This window comes from Macaca fascicularis, chromosome 18, assembly GCF_037993035.2.
Source record: "Macaca fascicularis isolate 582-1 chromosome 18, T2T-MFA8v1.1".
Taxonomy (NCBI): domain Eukaryota; kingdom Metazoa; phylum Chordata; class Mammalia; order Primates; family Cercopithecidae; genus Macaca; species Macaca fascicularis.
In genome coordinates this window covers 69,446,760-69,464,028 of record NC_088392.1, presented here as the reverse complement: position 1 = coordinate 69,464,028, position 17,269 = coordinate 69,446,760, and the positions used below count along the sequence as shown (strand labels likewise).

General features: G+C 43.0%; 1 protein-coding gene across 11 annotated transcripts in view; it reads left to right on the top strand.

The window, feature by feature from the left end:
* Positions 1-2,971: 2,971 nt before the first annotated feature.
* YES1 (YES proto-oncogene 1, Src family tyrosine kinase) overlaps positions 2,972-17,269 on the top strand; it is an 89,588-nt gene continuing 75,290 nt past the window's right edge. For 8 of the 11 annotated variants that reach the window (XM_065534051.2, XM_065534048.2, XM_074022751.1 and 5 more), the window contains exon 1: positions 3,822-4,013. Coding sequence is in view for 1 of the 11 variants with exons in the window: in XM_065534048.2 (XP_065390120.1) it covers positions 3,991-4,013 (23 nt within the window). In the remaining 10 variants the exon portion in view is untranslated. Of the gene's footprint in view, positions 3,209-3,538; positions 3,726-3,821; positions 4,014-17,269 lie in introns of those variants that run through there. The other 3 variants (XM_015440126.4, XM_045378021.3, XM_015440125.4) reach the window with 3 other exon arrangements.

The following is a 17,269-nucleotide window of genomic DNA, read 5'->3' as shown; positions in this document are numbered from 1 at the left end:
GGCCTGGGTCAAGCTGCAGAACTAGAAAGAACTGAAGTCAGAAATAAAACAAGAGATGTCCCCAAAGTAGATTCCAATAGCAAAGACTATACTGCCAGAAACTAGTTCTGGAGTGGAGAAGGCATACTCAGCACAGGGTTAAATTCTTTTTTTTTTTTTTTTTTTTTTTTTTTTGAGATGGAGTCTCGCTCTGTCGCCCAGACTGGAGTGCAGTGGCATGATCTCGGCTCACTGCAAGCTCCGCCTCCCGGGTTCACGCCATTCTCCTGCCTCAGCCTCCGGAGTAGCTGGGACTACAGGCGCCCGCCACCACGCCCGGCTAATTTCTTTCTGTATTTTTAGTAGAGATGGGGTTTCACCGTGTTAGCCAGGATGGTCTCGATCTCCTGACCTCGTGATCCGCCCGCCTCGGCCTCCCAAAGTGCTGGGATTACAGGCTTGAGCCACCGCGCCCGGCCAGCACAGGGTTAAATTCTAAGACTGTAAACCAGGTAGTGAAGAAGTTAAAAGCTAGAGAGAGCAACAAAAGGGAGCAAGAAGATGGAGGTAGACTTGCTGAAGTTCATGTAAGATTGCCATATTTGACATTTATTAATTGCAAGACACATTCGATTGACATCTATTCATTGCAAGATATGTCCTTCTATATCCATTTATTTATTTATTTATTTATTTAGAGACGGAGTTTTGCTCGTTCACCCAGGCTGGAATGAAGTGGCGTGATCTCAGCTCACTGCAACCTCTGTTCCTGGGGTTCAAGCGATTCTCGCGATTCTCCTGCCTCAGCCTCCGGGGTAGTTGGGATTACAGACGCATGCCACCACACCTGGCTAATTTTTGTATTTTTTTTTTTTAGTAGAGACGGGGTTTCATCACGTTGGCCAGGCTGGTCTCGAACTCTTGACCTCAGGTGATCCACCTATCTCAGCGTCCCAAAGTGCTAGGATTACAGGTGTGAGCCACTGCGCCTGGCCCTCTATATACATTTATTTAGGTCACTTAGACAGTCCTTTCCCAGTTGAGGGGAAATAAAACTGTAATATAGAAACCTCAGTCCTCAAGGCCATGAAGACATCAGGAGCATTGAGAACTTGATGAGTTGGTGCATTTCTCCACTGAGCTTGTCACAATAGGCCTAACACTCAAGGAGAAACACTTTCCTTTTTCCTGATCTTCTAAATTTATCCTTAGAGGGGTCCTCATATTCTTCCTAACTGGACATAGGAACAGTCTTGGCCAGGTGGAGGCAGCAAAGCTAAGGTGGTGCAGATAATGTCAGGCACTGAACGGATTTGAGGAGGGTGGTGAGGGGATGGTTGTTAGAAAAGAGGCAATACATGCACCTTGTGCAGGGCTGTAGGCTTTTTTACTGTTACCAGGAAGAGAAAATCATCATCATAGCCTCAGTGGCGGAAGCAGCAGCAGCAGCATATCACTGATAGCACGTAGGACAGGTTTATCCTAAACAAAAACATTTCCTGGTAGAATCACAGGTTCCAAGGTGGTACTGAGTGGGCCCTAGTTCAACTTTCAACCTTTCAAACTTCCAGCCAAATAATTTTAAGCATTAATCAACTTAAATGAAAACATTTTACTTTTATAGGGACATATCTCATAAAGTTTGTTTGTTTAAAGCTTTCCCCTAGCTTTTTCCTCCAGCAGACTTTTCCAGGGGTTTCAAGACTTAAGTTCCTTATCACTCCCTAACACACATGTACATATCACACCTCTATGCTGTGCAGGAGGGAAAAGTAGGGGCAAGCTTATTTGTCCATTTCAGGATGAACAGATTAAAAGCAATTTTTGTTACATCAAACTCAGTGAGACTTTCCAGATTTTCTCTTCCTCATTAAAATTTTTTAAAACAAAATATTCTTGGAAACAAGTGAGCCACTAAATGTTAAGATTGAAAACTTTCCAGGTTATTTACAGACTGAAGTTTGACATTGATGAATATACTAAAAAATAAATCAGGGAATGTGGTAATTAAAAAATAAAAATAAAAGCAAGGGCGAAGAGAGGCAACTCAGTAAGTCAATGTAATCTATAACTTGTAGGTGACATTCTGACATACTCTCCCAACTTTAAAACTCCATATAGAACATCTTCAAAGCCACCTTACCCCTTAAACTGGGGCAAACTACTATTTAATTTCATTTATTATTTTTAAAAATATATTTTATTAGATAGGAGGTCTCCCATGTTGCCCAGGCTGGTCTCCAACTCCTGGGCTCAAGCGATCCTGCTGTCTTGGGACTCCCAGAATACTGGGATTACACGTGTGAGCCACCGTGCCCGGCGTATTTCAGAGCTGGTTTTTAGACTGAGTGTTTAAGAAGACAAAGACATCTCTATTTAGTGAAGAAACTCAACAGCTCAAGGAATTTTCTACTTTAATAAAAGCTGAATATAGACCTACATAAAATTTTACAACCCTGAGACAGTCAAAGACAAATGAAGTTTTAGTAGCTAAAGAAAATACAGCACCGTTCCACATTATGTGTATCTTTAATGCCTATGCCTACCTTTCGTTCATTTAGTGAGCTGAAAAAAAAATGTTCAAACCCTTATGTGCATTTCCTTAAGTTCCTAGAACACCGAAATACTGACACGTATGACTGTACTATTTCGTATCTGTCGATGATTCTGAATTTCACTAAAAACCGCAAAGGAAACCAATAGTCACACAACTATTCTGATAACCCCACCAAAGAGGAAATAAAGAAAGGAAGTTACTCCGAAAGTCTGACAAGGCAGAAGTGACTGCAGCAGAAGTGCCTCAAGGGTCAGTTCATGAGGACCTTGATTAACGCCCCCACCCCATCCTTCCGGGTCCTCCCCCTTCTTCAGCGACTGGGTACGAGGCTCATAGGAAAGGTGCGCGGCTTCAGACCGACACGATTCCAGCTTGGCTCCTCCACTTTCGGGGTCGCTGTTTCCACAGCTTTCGAGCAGGATAACCATACTTGTTGCACTTCCCTCACTGGGCTGCCGCCAGCAGCATATAGACATACGCTGTCCCAACATAAGCCAAAGCCACCATTACTGAGATAGTCGCCAAACATAACTCAGCTTCGGTTCCCCTCCCGGCAAGGCTGGTTCGACCTACAGTTAACAGGAAGCTCCTGGGGGCAGGGACAGGATCCCTGCCTCGGAAGGAGGCCAGACGTGAACGTTGTTTGGACGGCATCTGGATAGTGACGAGAGTGTGAGTAACGCCCCCGGCTCACGCGGTTGGGCTGAGATTTTACTACCAACGACAAAGGGTGCGGAAGCATAGTGCTGAGAAGCAGCCAGCCAAAAAAACTCAACCCCGTCCTCCCCCGCAAAAACAAGCCCCAAAGCCCTGGGCACTACGGAGAGCCGGGCCAAGGAAAAGAGAAAGGCAGAGGGGCGGAATCGGGGCGCCCCATTCAATCCCCGCGGCAGCCGAGCGTCGGTGGGTTCGCGGCTGGGAAGGGGCGCCGCGGGCCTGCTCTCCGGGCGGGGAAGCACCTCCTCCTCACGCCCCCTCAGCCTGCACCGCCCCCGGGAATCCGCCCCGGACCCCGCCGCCATGTTGGGTCGGGAGAAGTGACACGGACCGGTCGCATACCTAGACCACAGCAAAGCGGCCCAGAGCCCGCGGAGGGGACCTGGCGGGGGCGTAAGCGCCGGAAGGCTGGGGGCCCTGGAGCCTGGCCGGCGTGGCCCGAGTTCCGGTGAGCGGACGGCGGCGCGCGCAGGTAGCCGCAGCCCCCGCCCCGCGCCCGCCCCCGCCCCCGCTAGAAGTGAGGGGGCGGGGCCGGGGGAAGGAGGTGGAGAGTGAGGCCGAGGGGTGGGGAGCCAGGGAACTCCCTCGTCCTGAAGCAACGCGTCCCGGGCCGGCTCTGCAGTGGTTGCTGCAGCCGGGCGCCCCGGGACGAGGAGGTGGAGGAGGGAGAGGGCCCGCGGGCCTCGCCTCCGCCCTCCGTCCCCTCCCGCCACCTCGAGCTGCGGCAGCAGCGACTCATGAGAGCGCGGCCGGAGGACAGGTAAGGACCGGGTGGGGCCCCGCGGGCGGAGGGGTCCACCCCGGCACGGACAGGGCTAGGCCCCAGCGCCCGGAGCCGCCAGCACCGCCGCGGTTCCCCGCCCCCGCGGGCCAGAGTCGGGAAGTTGGGAAGAAACTTCTCCCCTCCCCCGGCTCGCCCCGCGGGCTCGTCTCGTTCCCCGCGCTACCTGCTCGCCCCTGACTTGGTCTCTGCCCCATTCAGTCCTGCCGGGTCCCGCCCAAGTCCGACCTGAGGTCCCAGGGGCGTGGGGACACTCTCCACCGCTTGTCTTTGGGGTCGTGTGGACAGCCCGGCGGCGTGGAGGCGAGGTTTATTTTTGCCCACACGGCCGAAGTGGGGGCGAGGGAAGCGGTCCCTTTTCGGTCCTAAAGGCTGGGGGTCTGTGTCTCGGCCGACGCCAGTAGCAGCTGTGCGGGGAGAGGAGAGGGTGTGTGGGGCGAGTGGGTGAGCCTCTCGGGCTTTACTCGGTTTGATTGAAAACCGCAACATGTTTAAAGTTTTCCTTTGTTTTGGATTGGGGGTTGGGAAATTTACCATTCAGCGTCCACTTTTTCATGCCACTCCGCCTCCCGTTGCGTTCGGTTCCCTGTCCACATGTGTTAAAGAAAATTTTGTCTTAAAGTGTGTTTTTCTTCTTGATAATTGCTTCCAGCTTTCACTTTATTGGGCATGGAGCAGAGTTGTTTTAAGAAGCTCTTTGAAAATCAAGTCTGGTGTAGGGACTTTAGTTTTTGTTTTGAGTAGGACTTAACAGTTCGGATTTGGTTGAATTATTTTCTGCATAATTAATTGATACAGGCGTGGAATAACATACGGTCTAATTTGTACATTATTAAAGGAAATAAAGTCTGGTGGAAGCACAATTTTATGTCCATACCATTTATTATGTATATACGTTCCACGGATGTGTGTTTTCACATAGTTGATTTCACGTGTATATAATATGATTATAGTATCTTCATGTATTATAATTGTAAGATTAGTGCCAAAGATGTCTTGATAATTTTAAATGTGTTTAAACCATCCTGTTAAATTTCTAAAGTTAAATAACTCACTAAGGAAAATATTACTAAATGTATACACATGACTGCATTTAAGGAAAAGTGCATGGTAAATCTAATAACTGTCACAGTGCTTGGCACACGGTGGACAGGAAGCATTTTGGTCAGGTAATAAAGGAGTATCTTGTATTAACCAAGGATCTTGTATGCATCACTTACGATTTTCATATATTGTACAGTAAGGAAGTTTTACTTTAGCAAATAATATATATGGTTTTGTTGTTTTTGTTTGCTTATAAATGTGAGACCCCTGCCACAATTGACATGTAAGAAAAGGAAGTTAAATTGTATTTTAATTTTTGGACATTAGCTAAAAGTCGGTGGAGATTTTAAATGCTGGTTAACATTTCAGAGGGTCCTACATTTGAAATAGACAGTTGCCTTTGATCTGAAAACAAAACAGTTTATATCCATGTTTCCAGGATAAAAGATAAAAGGGCTCTTAAAATACATACTCTGTTGTAACCACCGTAATGTTATAATAGCTTTAATTTCGCAGTTAGGTTTTGCTGACTTCATAAACCACAAAATTGATTCCTTTCTGTTCATCTGAAAGTGAAATTACAGCTTTGACCTGTCTTCCTGGGTTAGGTGGAATTTGTCTTATGGTCGAAGTATATAACATTAATACATGGGCGTTTTTTTGTGTGTGTTTTAGTTCAGGAAATTCACAAGCTGAAAAATTGTTTATGCAAGTAGAATTCCTTCGTGGTATGTATTGATAAAAGAATAAATGTGCTAAAAGACTAGAAGTAAACCTGTATAAGCGAAATATTATCAACCAATGGTGTAAGACTTACTCAAAGTTGAAATTTGCATCATGTTAAGACAGTAAATAATTTATTCCTATGGGTAGTTTTTCTTTACAACATCAGTGTAGGCATCAGTTATTCTATTAGCATTATAGTAAGAAAGAAGACTAATGCCAAAAAAATTTAAGTGATGCTAAACTCTGGTGTCGCCCAAACTTGGGTAATTAAAAAAGAAAAAACCTGCAAGGAAATTTCTGTGAACGTAAAGATAGAAGCATAGAATACCTGTGGTTCTATGAAAGGAAATATATAGGAAGAGGGAGGAGATTGTGATAGGGACCTGGCTTCTGAAGTGGTGACAAAGTTGTTTTAACCTGATAGGAGTTACCAAGGGTATTGGTTTTAGTGTAATACATTAAGCCCTACGTCTGTATGCAGAATCTGTTTCTATGTTTTATTTTACATGAATTTTTTTTAAGGAATCCAGTGTATAATGTACTATATGAGGTGCTTGGTTTAAGAACATAATTTGGTGACTGACTTTAGAACACTACCTAGGCTATCCTTTGCAAATAGGAATAGATTTGTTAAATCATAATTGTCATATACCAGCTAGTATGTATAACGACTTTGAACACGTCAGGCTGGGCATGGTGGCTCACACCTGTAATCCCAGCACTTTGGGAGGCGGAGGCAAGGGGATCACTTGAGACCAGGAGTTTGAGACCAGCCTGGCCAACATGGTGAAACCCCATCTCTACTAAAAAGTACAAAAATTATCTGGGTGTGGTGGTGCACCCCTGTAATCCCAGCTACCTGGGAGGCTGAGGCACAAGAATTGCTTGAAACCCGGAGACAGCGATTGCAGTGAGCTGAGATAGTGCTACTGCATTGCAGCCTGGGCAACAGAGTGAGACTGTCTCAAAAAAAAAAAAAAAAAAAAAAGTCAAATACTCCTAAATGTACAATAATTAGAGAATTGTTGGGAAAAAATTTCTAAATAAAGTTCTACTTGGTTTTCTTTAGTAAGTTAATTGTTTTAATATTTTGAGAGAAGACACAGGTTTTACAAAATTAAAATCCGCTTCGGCTTGTGTATTGTAAATAACCAATAGAAGGTAATCAAAATGTTTATTGAACGAATGGATACTATTCTGTCATCAAATACTCTGTTTTTCTGAAAATTACATAAATGAAAAAACTCAATTATGACATCAAGATCGTAAGTTTTGACTTTTATCTATTTTCAGTTTTCTAGAACAGTAATTCTTTAGATCAGTAATTTCAGCCTTAGTTTTTATATTCTTAAGAATGCCATGAAATCTCAGCATAAAGTAAGTTTTTGTTTAAAGTTTATGAAGATTTGCAGCACCTGAAGGATGAATATGTTTTGGTTCTAAATTACAATATGGTGTTGGAGTTTCAGAAATGCAGAGAATCATTGGGTCATGCTATTTTATTTGCTTTATGTAATGGCTTGCTATTTTAGTTGTTCACATTGTGGCTTTGCATTGTTGTAGAGTTGAAGAAGAGATCACATCTGTGCCAGATTCTTATATCACAGGAACTTTTGGTCATGTTGTAAAGGTGATGTTTGTGGTGCAGGCTTTGTTTTGTGAATATTTACAGGAAGTTTTAGTAAGATCTTCCATTGTTTAGAACCCTACATGGCTTAGGTCACCTTCAGTTCACATTTAAACAGGTTTATAATATAAATATAAGTGCTATAGCGAGGTACAACTACTTTTCTTTAAAGAAAATAATCTGTTTCTATTAAAGTGTGTTGTCTTATTGGTAGTTCGTGTATGGCTATGGCAGGGTATGTATTATCTCTTTTCTTCCTCTCAGCTGCTCCAGTGCCACAATTAGGCTGAGTATTGCTCAGCTGCAGCTGCTGGGTGATTACTAACCATCCAGCTCCTGTCTAAACTCAGAGGCAGATTTAGCAAAAGGAGCTATAGTAACAGTAGAGGGTGAAAGAGAAGAGCCGGTGCTGCCGCCAATATCATTTTCACATGTCTGTATGCCAAGGAATCGTTGGCTACGGCAGCACTACTGTTGTCTTGGAACTAGCAGACTTAATGGCAATATATCCTGGTCTGGATTTGGGTTTACCTTTAAGATCTGAAAGCCCACTCCAGGAAAGACAGAAACCTGTAAATTTAGAGTATAGAATAATGTACTGTTGAGGTACTAATGGACTGAGTTACAAGCCTCTGTGCCTCAACTCCTTCCCCCGCCTGCCAAATCTAGGGTAGCAGTGCCCTTCAGTTTCTCTTGTTCAAATGTACAGTAAGCTGTGAGACTGCAGGTTCCTTGTAGCATTATACTTCATTTTGCTTTAAGCTGTGATTCTTAGAATTGCTTCTTTTACTGTTGTTTAGGGGAGGGGAGTAGAATTGCTGGCGTGTAGGTTCTTTGGACTCTACTTTCTCCTAGGAAGTGGAAGGCCTTCAAGAGGGATGACTTCTAGAATTAGCTATACATTGCATATCCCCTGTGGCTGCCTGAATTTTGCTAGTAGGAACTCTGCGTTCTTTTCCTTTTGTTCTTTCTTTATCCCTGGTGTTTGAGAAGATGGACATCAACAGTTGCAAATACATTATCAGCTATATATGGCAATCCCCAGACTGGAAGATGCCATAGGCAAATTTTGCTGCTTCTAAAATGTTGTTCAGCTTATAAATATGCCAAGCAAATAGCAACAGTCGCATCTTTTCTGTTTTTTTGTTTTGCTTTGTTTTTGAGACAGGATCTCGCTCTGTTGCCCAGAGTGGAGTGCAGTGGTGCAGTCACAGCTCACTGCAGCCTTGACCTCCGGGGCCCAAGGGATCCTCCCACTTTAGCCTCCTGAGTAGCAGGGACTACAGGTGTGCACCACCATGCCTGGCTTTTTTTTTTTTTTTTTTTTTGACGGAGTCTGACTCTGTTGCCCAGGCTGGAGTGCAATGGCATGATCTTGGCTCACTGCAACCTCTGCCTCCCAGGTTGAAGTGATTCTCTTGCCTCATCCTCCCGAGTAGCTGGGATTACAGGCATGCACCACCACGCCTGGCTAATTTTTGTATTTTTAGTAGAGACGGGGTTTCACCATGTTGGCCAGACTGGAGCATGCCTGACTAATTTTTGAACTTTTTGGAGAAATAGGGTCTCACCATGTTGTCCAGGCTGGTCTCAAACTCCTGGGTTCCAGCGATCCACCTGCCTGGGCCTCCCAAAGTGCTGGGATTATAGGCCACCACACCCAGCCACAGCAGCGTCTTGTCCTTGCTTTTACCACTACTATCTACTGAAAATCTGGAGACAATTCCTTTGACTTATCTTGTCTTTGGTAATTTGGGGTTTGGCTAATTTGGGATGGAAATTAGAGAGGATTGAGAAAAGTAGTGCTCAAACTTGTATAACCAGAGGAAGGATGAGGTACAGGAAGACCATACATTTGAACATTAAGTACACATCATTATGGCATATACTTAGCAAGACATTGGTGTTATGACCTCTTTGTGCTCCCACAAAACACTTATGTCAAAACACACCTCTCCTTGCATTGTAGTTATTTCTTTCCATGCTTGTCTGTTATTCTTGACCTAGTATTCACTGTGTCAAGGAGCTGTTTTATAGCATCTTTGAGAACAGCCCTTACCACAATAAATACTAAATAAATTCTAAATTGCATGTAGGGATGTGGTTGTAGGCAGATTTATATGAATTTACTACTACAGACAAATGTTTTGAGTACAGCTCTACTAAAATGTTATAAAACTAGCTTAATGCTTTTTCATAGCTCTAAGTTAATTCTTTAGATTTTTGCTCTCAAGGTTTTATTCTAGAAGGTGATTTTACAAAATAGCTTAAGCAATCCTTCAAACATTAATTTAAAGGTCATTTTGATATTTCTAATATGAACTGAAAATTTGTTGTAGTTGAAGTTAAACTAGTCTCTAGTAAGATTTATTTTAAATACGTTGTACTATTTTAGCGAATAGAAGTCCAAGTTATGCTAAAGACAAATCCTAGATTTTTTTAAAAATGCGTGTAATATCTCATCACAGTAGTGACAATCAGTATCGCAATTATGGCTTGTTCATATATACCTAGGACAAAAAGAAAAAAGTCCTGATTGTCTTGCGGTAATGTGTGTGAAGGAATGCATAATTCATAGGTATACTTTTGCTGGGTTATTGGGGGTGAGGACGGAACAGGAAGTGCTGGGAGGAAAAGGACTGACCACTGAAACTTCAAGATTGTTTGGTTTTCAGCCTCTGTTCCCAACAAAATGTGGATTCTAGGTTTTCTTCAACTGACATAAGAGGATTTTCACTTCTCTAATTTTTTAATGTAACTTTTCAGTTTCTTAGCATTAAGCAGAAATGGGGTGAGGTGGAGAAAGTTGGTGGTGGTTGTGTATAAGTTTAATACTTCAAATTGTTTCCTGGCAAATGTGTTGACTTCTAACTTTTATTCTGATGTGATTAATATTTTACAGATAAGGATACTTTAAAAATAATAGCAGTCAGACATTTGGAAGGAGTAGAGAAGGCAATATGGTGTTATAAGGAAAGGACTGGAAGGTAGAGCACTCTCTAGATTTTAGTTTCATTTCTGATGGTGAAGAGCTGTTTAGCCTTGGTCAGTTCAGTAAACTCCCTAGGCCTTAGTTTAGCAATTTGAAACAAAAGGTAGTTGGGCCTGATGGTTTCTAATAGTTTCTCCGCTTTTTTTTTTTTTTTTGAGACGGAGTCTCACTCTGTCGCCCAGGCTGGAGTGCAGTGGCCGGATCTCAGCTCACTGCAAGCTCCGCCTCCCGGGTTCACGCCATTCTCCTGCCTCAGTCTCCCGAGTAGCTGGGACTACAGGCGCCCGCCACCTCGCCCGGCTAGTTTTTTGTATTTTTTAGTAGAGATGGGGTTTCACCGTGTTAGCCAGGATGGTCTCGATCTCCTGACCTCGTGATCCGCCCGTCTCGGCCTCCCAAAGTGCTGGGATTACAGGCTTGAGCCACCGCGCCCGGCCTGTCCGCTTTATATAAATGTGTTTTCTGCCACAGTTGAAATTGTTACAATATAGTCATGCTCTGCCTAAGGAAGTTTCAGTCCATGATGGTGATCCTCTAAGATTATAGTAGAGCTGCCTTATACAGGTGTACCATTTTTCTTTATACTGTGTAATTACTGATCTGTTCTACATTTAGTTATGTTTAAATACACAAATACTTACTGTGTTACAGTTGCTTGCAGTATTCTGTACTGTTGCCTGCTGTACAGGTTTGTAGCCTGAGAGAAATAGGCCATGCTATATGGCCTAAGGTTGTAGTCAGCTATACCACGTAGGTTTGTGTAAGTACACTCTAGAGTGTTCACATAATGTCAGAATTGCCTAATGAGGCATTTCTCAGAATATATGTTAAGTGATGCATGACCGTATTGATAAAATTTTAAGGAAATGTTTGAGTCTCAATTTTGGAATCAAATTAGCTATAAGGAAAGATTATAAAAAAACTGACCCATGGACTTGGCACGGAACTTTCTCAGGCAAATTGCAGTTATACTAATTAAGCAAATGTTTATTAAACCTGTGGTGTGACAGATATTATGCTAGGTTTTTGTTTTTTGGTTTTTTTTTTTTTTTTTTTTTGAGTTGGAGTCTCGCTCTGTCTCCCAGGCTGGAGTGCAGTGGCTCAATCTCGGCTCACTACAACCTCAGCCTCCTGGGTTCAAGTGATTCTCCTGCCTCAGCCCCCCAAGTAGCTGGGATTACAGGTGTGTGCCACCATGCCCGGCTAATTTTTGTGTTTTTAGTAGAGAATGGGGTTTCTTCATGTGGGTCAGGCTGGTCTCCAACTTCCTATCTCAGGTGATCCACCTGTCTTGGCCTCCCAAAGTGCCGGGCTTACAGGTGTGAGCCACCTCAGCCGGTTTTTGTTTTTGTTTTTGTTTTGAGATGCAGTCTCGGCTCACTGCAACCTCTGCCTCCCGGGTTCAAGCAGTTCTCCCTGCCTCATCCTCCTGAGTAGCTGGGATTACAGGTGTGTGCCACCATACCCAGCTAATTTTCTTATTTTTAGTAGGGATGGGGTTTCACCATGTTGGCCTGGTTGGTCTTGAACTACTGACCTCAGGTAATCTGCCTGCCTTAGCCTCCCAAAGTGTTGGGATTGCAGACGTGAGCCACTGCGCCCAGCCCAGATTTTTTCGTAATAAAATTAGAAAAATGACTTAATTATTCTGTTGAAGTGGATAGTTATGATGTCAATTAACAAGTAATTGTGGCTGTTTGAATAAAAACTTTGCAACATTATATCAGAAAAATAGCCACTATTATCAAAATTTACACTTAATTTTTTTTAATTGACAAAGGTATGGACAACTTGTTCTGGATATTTGTTTTTATACACATACAGTTAATATTTAGAACAAGACAAGCATGGCATTGGAAAATGTTTAACTTTTTAAGTTTTGTGAAATAGATTTTCTAAAACAAAGAAACTAAAATTATAGTGTTCTGAAAGTTTGTAAGTTGATATTTGAAAAGTAGAATCTGTAGGCCGGGCACAGTGGTTCACGCCTGTAATCCCAGCACTTTGGGAGGCTGAGGCGATCGGATCACAAGGTCAGGAGATCGAGACCATCCTGGCTAACATGGTGAAACCTCATCTCTACTAAAAAATACAAAAAATTAGCCGGGCGAGGTGGCGGGCGCCTGTAGTCCCAGCTACTTGGGAGGTTGAGGCAGGAGAATGGTGTGAATCTGGGAGGCGGAGCTTGCAGTGAGCCGAGATTGCGCCACTGCACTCCAGCCTGGGCGACAGAGGGAGACTGTCTCAAAAAAAAAAAAAAAAAAAATTAGAGTCTGTTTTTCCAGAAAGTCTTTGCTGTAACATAAACCTTTTGGCCTGATTTCTAGGCAGCCCGTTGGAGTCTTATAAAAGCCTCACAAATAGGTAAAATGTTTTGATGGTAAAATATTTTCTGACTGATTCTCAGTTTTTGCCTTGTTTTTGTTAACTGCTGAGCTCTTTGATCAAATAAAATATTTGGCCTACAAATGCTCTGATTGTGAGGTGGGTGAACCCTGTAGCCTTGCCAATCACCCTCCTTTCCCACCTTACCAGCTCCTCACTATTTAAAAATCACTGTTTCGAGTTCCCTGTTAGGATACTCAGATTCTCCCTATAAGGCATTGCTGTTAAGCTTAATTTAAGTACAGAAACTTCCCTAGATTTCCCCACCTGTTTGATAGGCGCTGTGTGAAACCTGCCTCATACTCTAACCCTATAGGACAGTATGAGTTACAGAAAAGCTTCAAAAGATTGGGAGTAATAAACAAAAATAGTAGAAAAGGGTTTGAGAAAATGAGGAGTGTTATAATATGGAGTTTGTAACTTTATCTTCTCTGTCCTTTTTCATTTCCCACCCATTCACTCCTCTTTGGCATTGGGTAGGGAAAGAAGAAAGCCTGTCCTGTAATAGGTACTATGCCACACTTTTGTATGCATTATCACATTTGACTTGAATCTTTGAAATGTGTTTCCAAAATACACAGAAAAATTAGGAATGAGATGGGTATTTATTTTTTATTTTTGAGACAGAGTCTCACTCTGTCACCCAGGCTGGAGTGCAGTGGCAAAACCTTGGTTCACTGCAGCTTCTGCCTCCCAGGCTCAAGTGATCCTCCCACCTTAGTCTCTGAGTAGCTGCTAGGACCACAGTTGTGAGCCCCCATGCCCTGCTGATTTTTTGTTTTTGATTTTTAAAATTTAAAATGTCTCACCATGTTGCTCAGACTCATCTTAAACCCCCTAGGCTCAAGGGATCCCCCCGCCTCAGCCTCCCAAGGTGCTGGGATTACAGGTGTGAGCCACCATGCCCGGCCTGTTTTTTTTTATTTTTTATTTTTTAGAATAGAGACAGGGTTTCACCATGTTGCCCAGGCTGTCTTTTTTTTTTTTTTTTTTTTTTTTTTGGAGACGGAGTCTTGCTCTGTCGCCCAGGCTGGAGTGCAGTGGCGCGATCTTGGCTCACTGCAAGCTCCGCCTCCCGGGTTCACGCCATTCTCCTGCCTCAGCCTCCCGAGTAGCTGGGACTACAGGCGCCCACAACCGCGCCCGGCTAATTTTTTGTATTTTTAGTAGAGACGGGGTTTCACCGTGGTCTCGATCTCCTGACCTTGTGATCCGCCCGCCTCGGCCTCCCAAAGTGCTGGGATTACAGGCGTGAGCCACCACGCCCGGCCAACCCAGGCTGTCTTGAACTCCTAGGCTCAAGCAGTCCGCTTGCCTCAGCCTCCTGAAGTGCTAGGATTACTGGTGTGAGCGACTGTGCTGGATCCCTTGAGGTAGGGATTTATTACAGATGAAGAAACCGAGGATCAGAAAGTATATATAATATGCTAAGGTCACACAACTAGCAGAACTGGGATTTAAATCTAGGGCTGACTACAAGCCTGTTGTGTATGCCGTAACTTTTTTAGGAATGAGGAGCAATGATGGAAAGGGAGATTTCTTGTCTTTTTTCTTCTTCATTAAATAGTGCATTTGAATTGTTGGCAAAGAATGTTCAATTAATACTTTTTTTTTTTTTTTTTTTTGAGATGGAGTTTCACTCTTGTTGCTCAGGCTAGAGTGCAATGGCGCGATCTCGGCTCACTGCAACCTCTGCCTCCCGGGTTCAAGCGATTCTTCTGCCTCAGCCTCCTGAGTAGCTGGGATTACAGGCATACACCACCATGCCCAGCTTATTGTTTGTATTTTTAGTAGAGATGGGATTTCTCCATGTTGGTCAGGTTGGTCTCGAACTCCTGACCTCAGGTGATCCGCCTCGGTCTCCCAGAGTGCTGGGATTACAGGCATGAGCCACCGCGCCCAGCAATACTTTTTAATTATTTTATTTTCTTCCTTTTTTTTGTTTTTTATTTTATTTTTCTTTCTTTCTGTTTGGCCAGGCTGGTGTGCAGTGGCGTGATCATAGCTCATTACAGCCTCGAACTCCTTGGCTCAAGTAATCTTCCTGAGCAGCTGAGACTACAGGCTTGAGCTACTACACCCAGCCTATGCTTTTCTTTTTAATGGAAGTAACTTTGTGGTGCATGTTTTATAATAGACATCAGATGTTAATTAAGGTCAGATATTAAATATATTCATTAACTGAAAAATATGTGTTACTACACTAACAACTGTAGCAAATGCCATCTTTTTGTAAGTTGGGGTTAGTAATGGAAAATGATGTACTAAGTCCAAGACATTCTTCATCTTTTTATAAAATAAGGTGTTTGTTCAGCCAGATTAGCAGAGCATGTTTTCCCAATAAAGTTTCTTTTTTTCCTAAACTTAACTCATCAAAAGAATAAAGAAACATGCAAAAGATGAGTTATTACACTAAACTGTAGCAAATATTGCCCTTTTATAGGTTTGGGTTTGTGAAGTCTATATATTCTCTCTCTGTATATACACATACATACTCTCTATACATACATATACACATATATATGGAGTGTGTACTCAAATCTGTCTTCTGCCTCAGAAGCTGGATCAAATTGCTACTGTACAATATTGCCTTTATTTCTACTAATTATATCATTTATTTCTAGGTGAGTTAGTAGAGATAGATGGAAGGTCTTTATTGCCTGATGATTTAGTCAACGTGTCAGACGTGTTGCGGAAAGACAACCATTTTCTAATTTGCCCTGTCACTATAATAGCAGTTTCCTGCATCTTGGTACAGACTCATCAGTCATTCAAGGCTATACTTCTAGAGGAAGCAAGGGTTCTTCCATACTGGCTTGTTCCTCATTCTTATAGTCTTCTATACTAGTTGGTTCCTGTACATCATTTTTTTGAGACAGAGGGTCACTCTGTCTCCCAGGCTGGAGTCCAGTGGCACAATCACCGCTTACTGCAGCCTCTTCTTCCTGGGCTCAAGCAATGCAGTCACCTCAGCCTCCCCAGTAGCTGCGACACAGGTGTGCACCACTATGCCTGGCTAATTTTATTTAATTTTTATTTTTATATTTTTTTGAGACAGAATCTTGTTCTGTCGCCAGGCTGGAATGCTGTGGCATGATCTCAGCTCACTGCAACCTCCAACTCCCCAGGTCAAGCGATTCTCCTGCCTCAGCCTTCTGAGTAGCTGGGATTACAGGCACACGCCACCATGCCCAGCTAATTTTTGTATTTTTAGTTGAGACGGAGTTTCACCACTTTGGCCAGGTTGGTCTCAATCTCCTGACCTCGTGATCCACCCACCTCAGCCTCCCAAAGTGCTGGGATTACAGTCGTGAGCCACCACACCCGGCCTTTGTTTTTATTTTTCCAGAGACGGGGCATTCCTCTGTTGCCCAGGCTGGTCTCAAACTCCTGAGTTTGATCCTCCCCGACCTTGGCCTTCCAGAGTGCTGAGATTATAGGCATGAGCCACCACCTCCAGCCTTGTAAATATTATTGTTATACGAACATCACTGTCGGGAAGAAGAGTCTCATCTAAAGCTACCAGTGGAAATTTTATTTGCCACTCTCTTGCCACTGTGTCAAGTTCTTACGTTAATAGTAATTTCCTTCACCATCTTAGTAGCCTTTTCTTCTTTGATTTCCTTTTATTTCTCCAATTGTATCTAAGAATGTACCCTTTGTCCTCCCTAATAAGCTGAAACATTGTTTTCTAGCGGGAATACTAGCTTAATTTTTGTAGCATTATTATCCAGCAAAGAATATCTACAGTACAACTCCTTCACATGTTAACAGTTTATTATTGCCCATGTTTATTAAGTCTTTACATAAAGGTTGGCAGATAGGCTTGGAACTGCCAACTCCAAATGACTGGAATGGCTGCCACTGGAATGTAAGCTCTATGAGGGTAGGGATCTCAGTTTTGGTTACTAAAGTTGTTCTAAGCACATAGAACAATGACACATAGACATTTATTAAGTATTTTTGATTGTAGGAACATGCAGCAGTCAGCTGGCATTGTCTGCCTATCATGGGCCTGAGAGAAAGAAGTAACAAGTAGTTCTTCACTAAAAGCTCAGGCAGTAACCACAAATGTTTTTGACTCAAGACTCTCTGAAGTGGTAGACTTGTGCTAAACTAGTATGATTAATGCTCAGGATGAATTTCAAATAAGCATTCTACTTGAGTCTGATGGAGAAACTAAGGTTTGATTCAGTTTAATAGCTTGTAAATGTTAAAGAGCACTATTTAACCTAAGCATATTCACCCACTTACAATATAGGAGTTCTGTTTCTTTATATCATATTCTGTAAATATCCAATAACCATACTTCTTTTTTTTGTTGTTTTTTGGTTTTGTTTGTTTGTTTTGAGACAGTCTCGTTCTGTAGCCCAGGCTGGAGTGCAGTGGCACGATCTCTGCTCATTGCAACCTCTGCCTCCTGGGTTCAAGTGATCCTCCCACCTCAGCCTCCCAACTAGC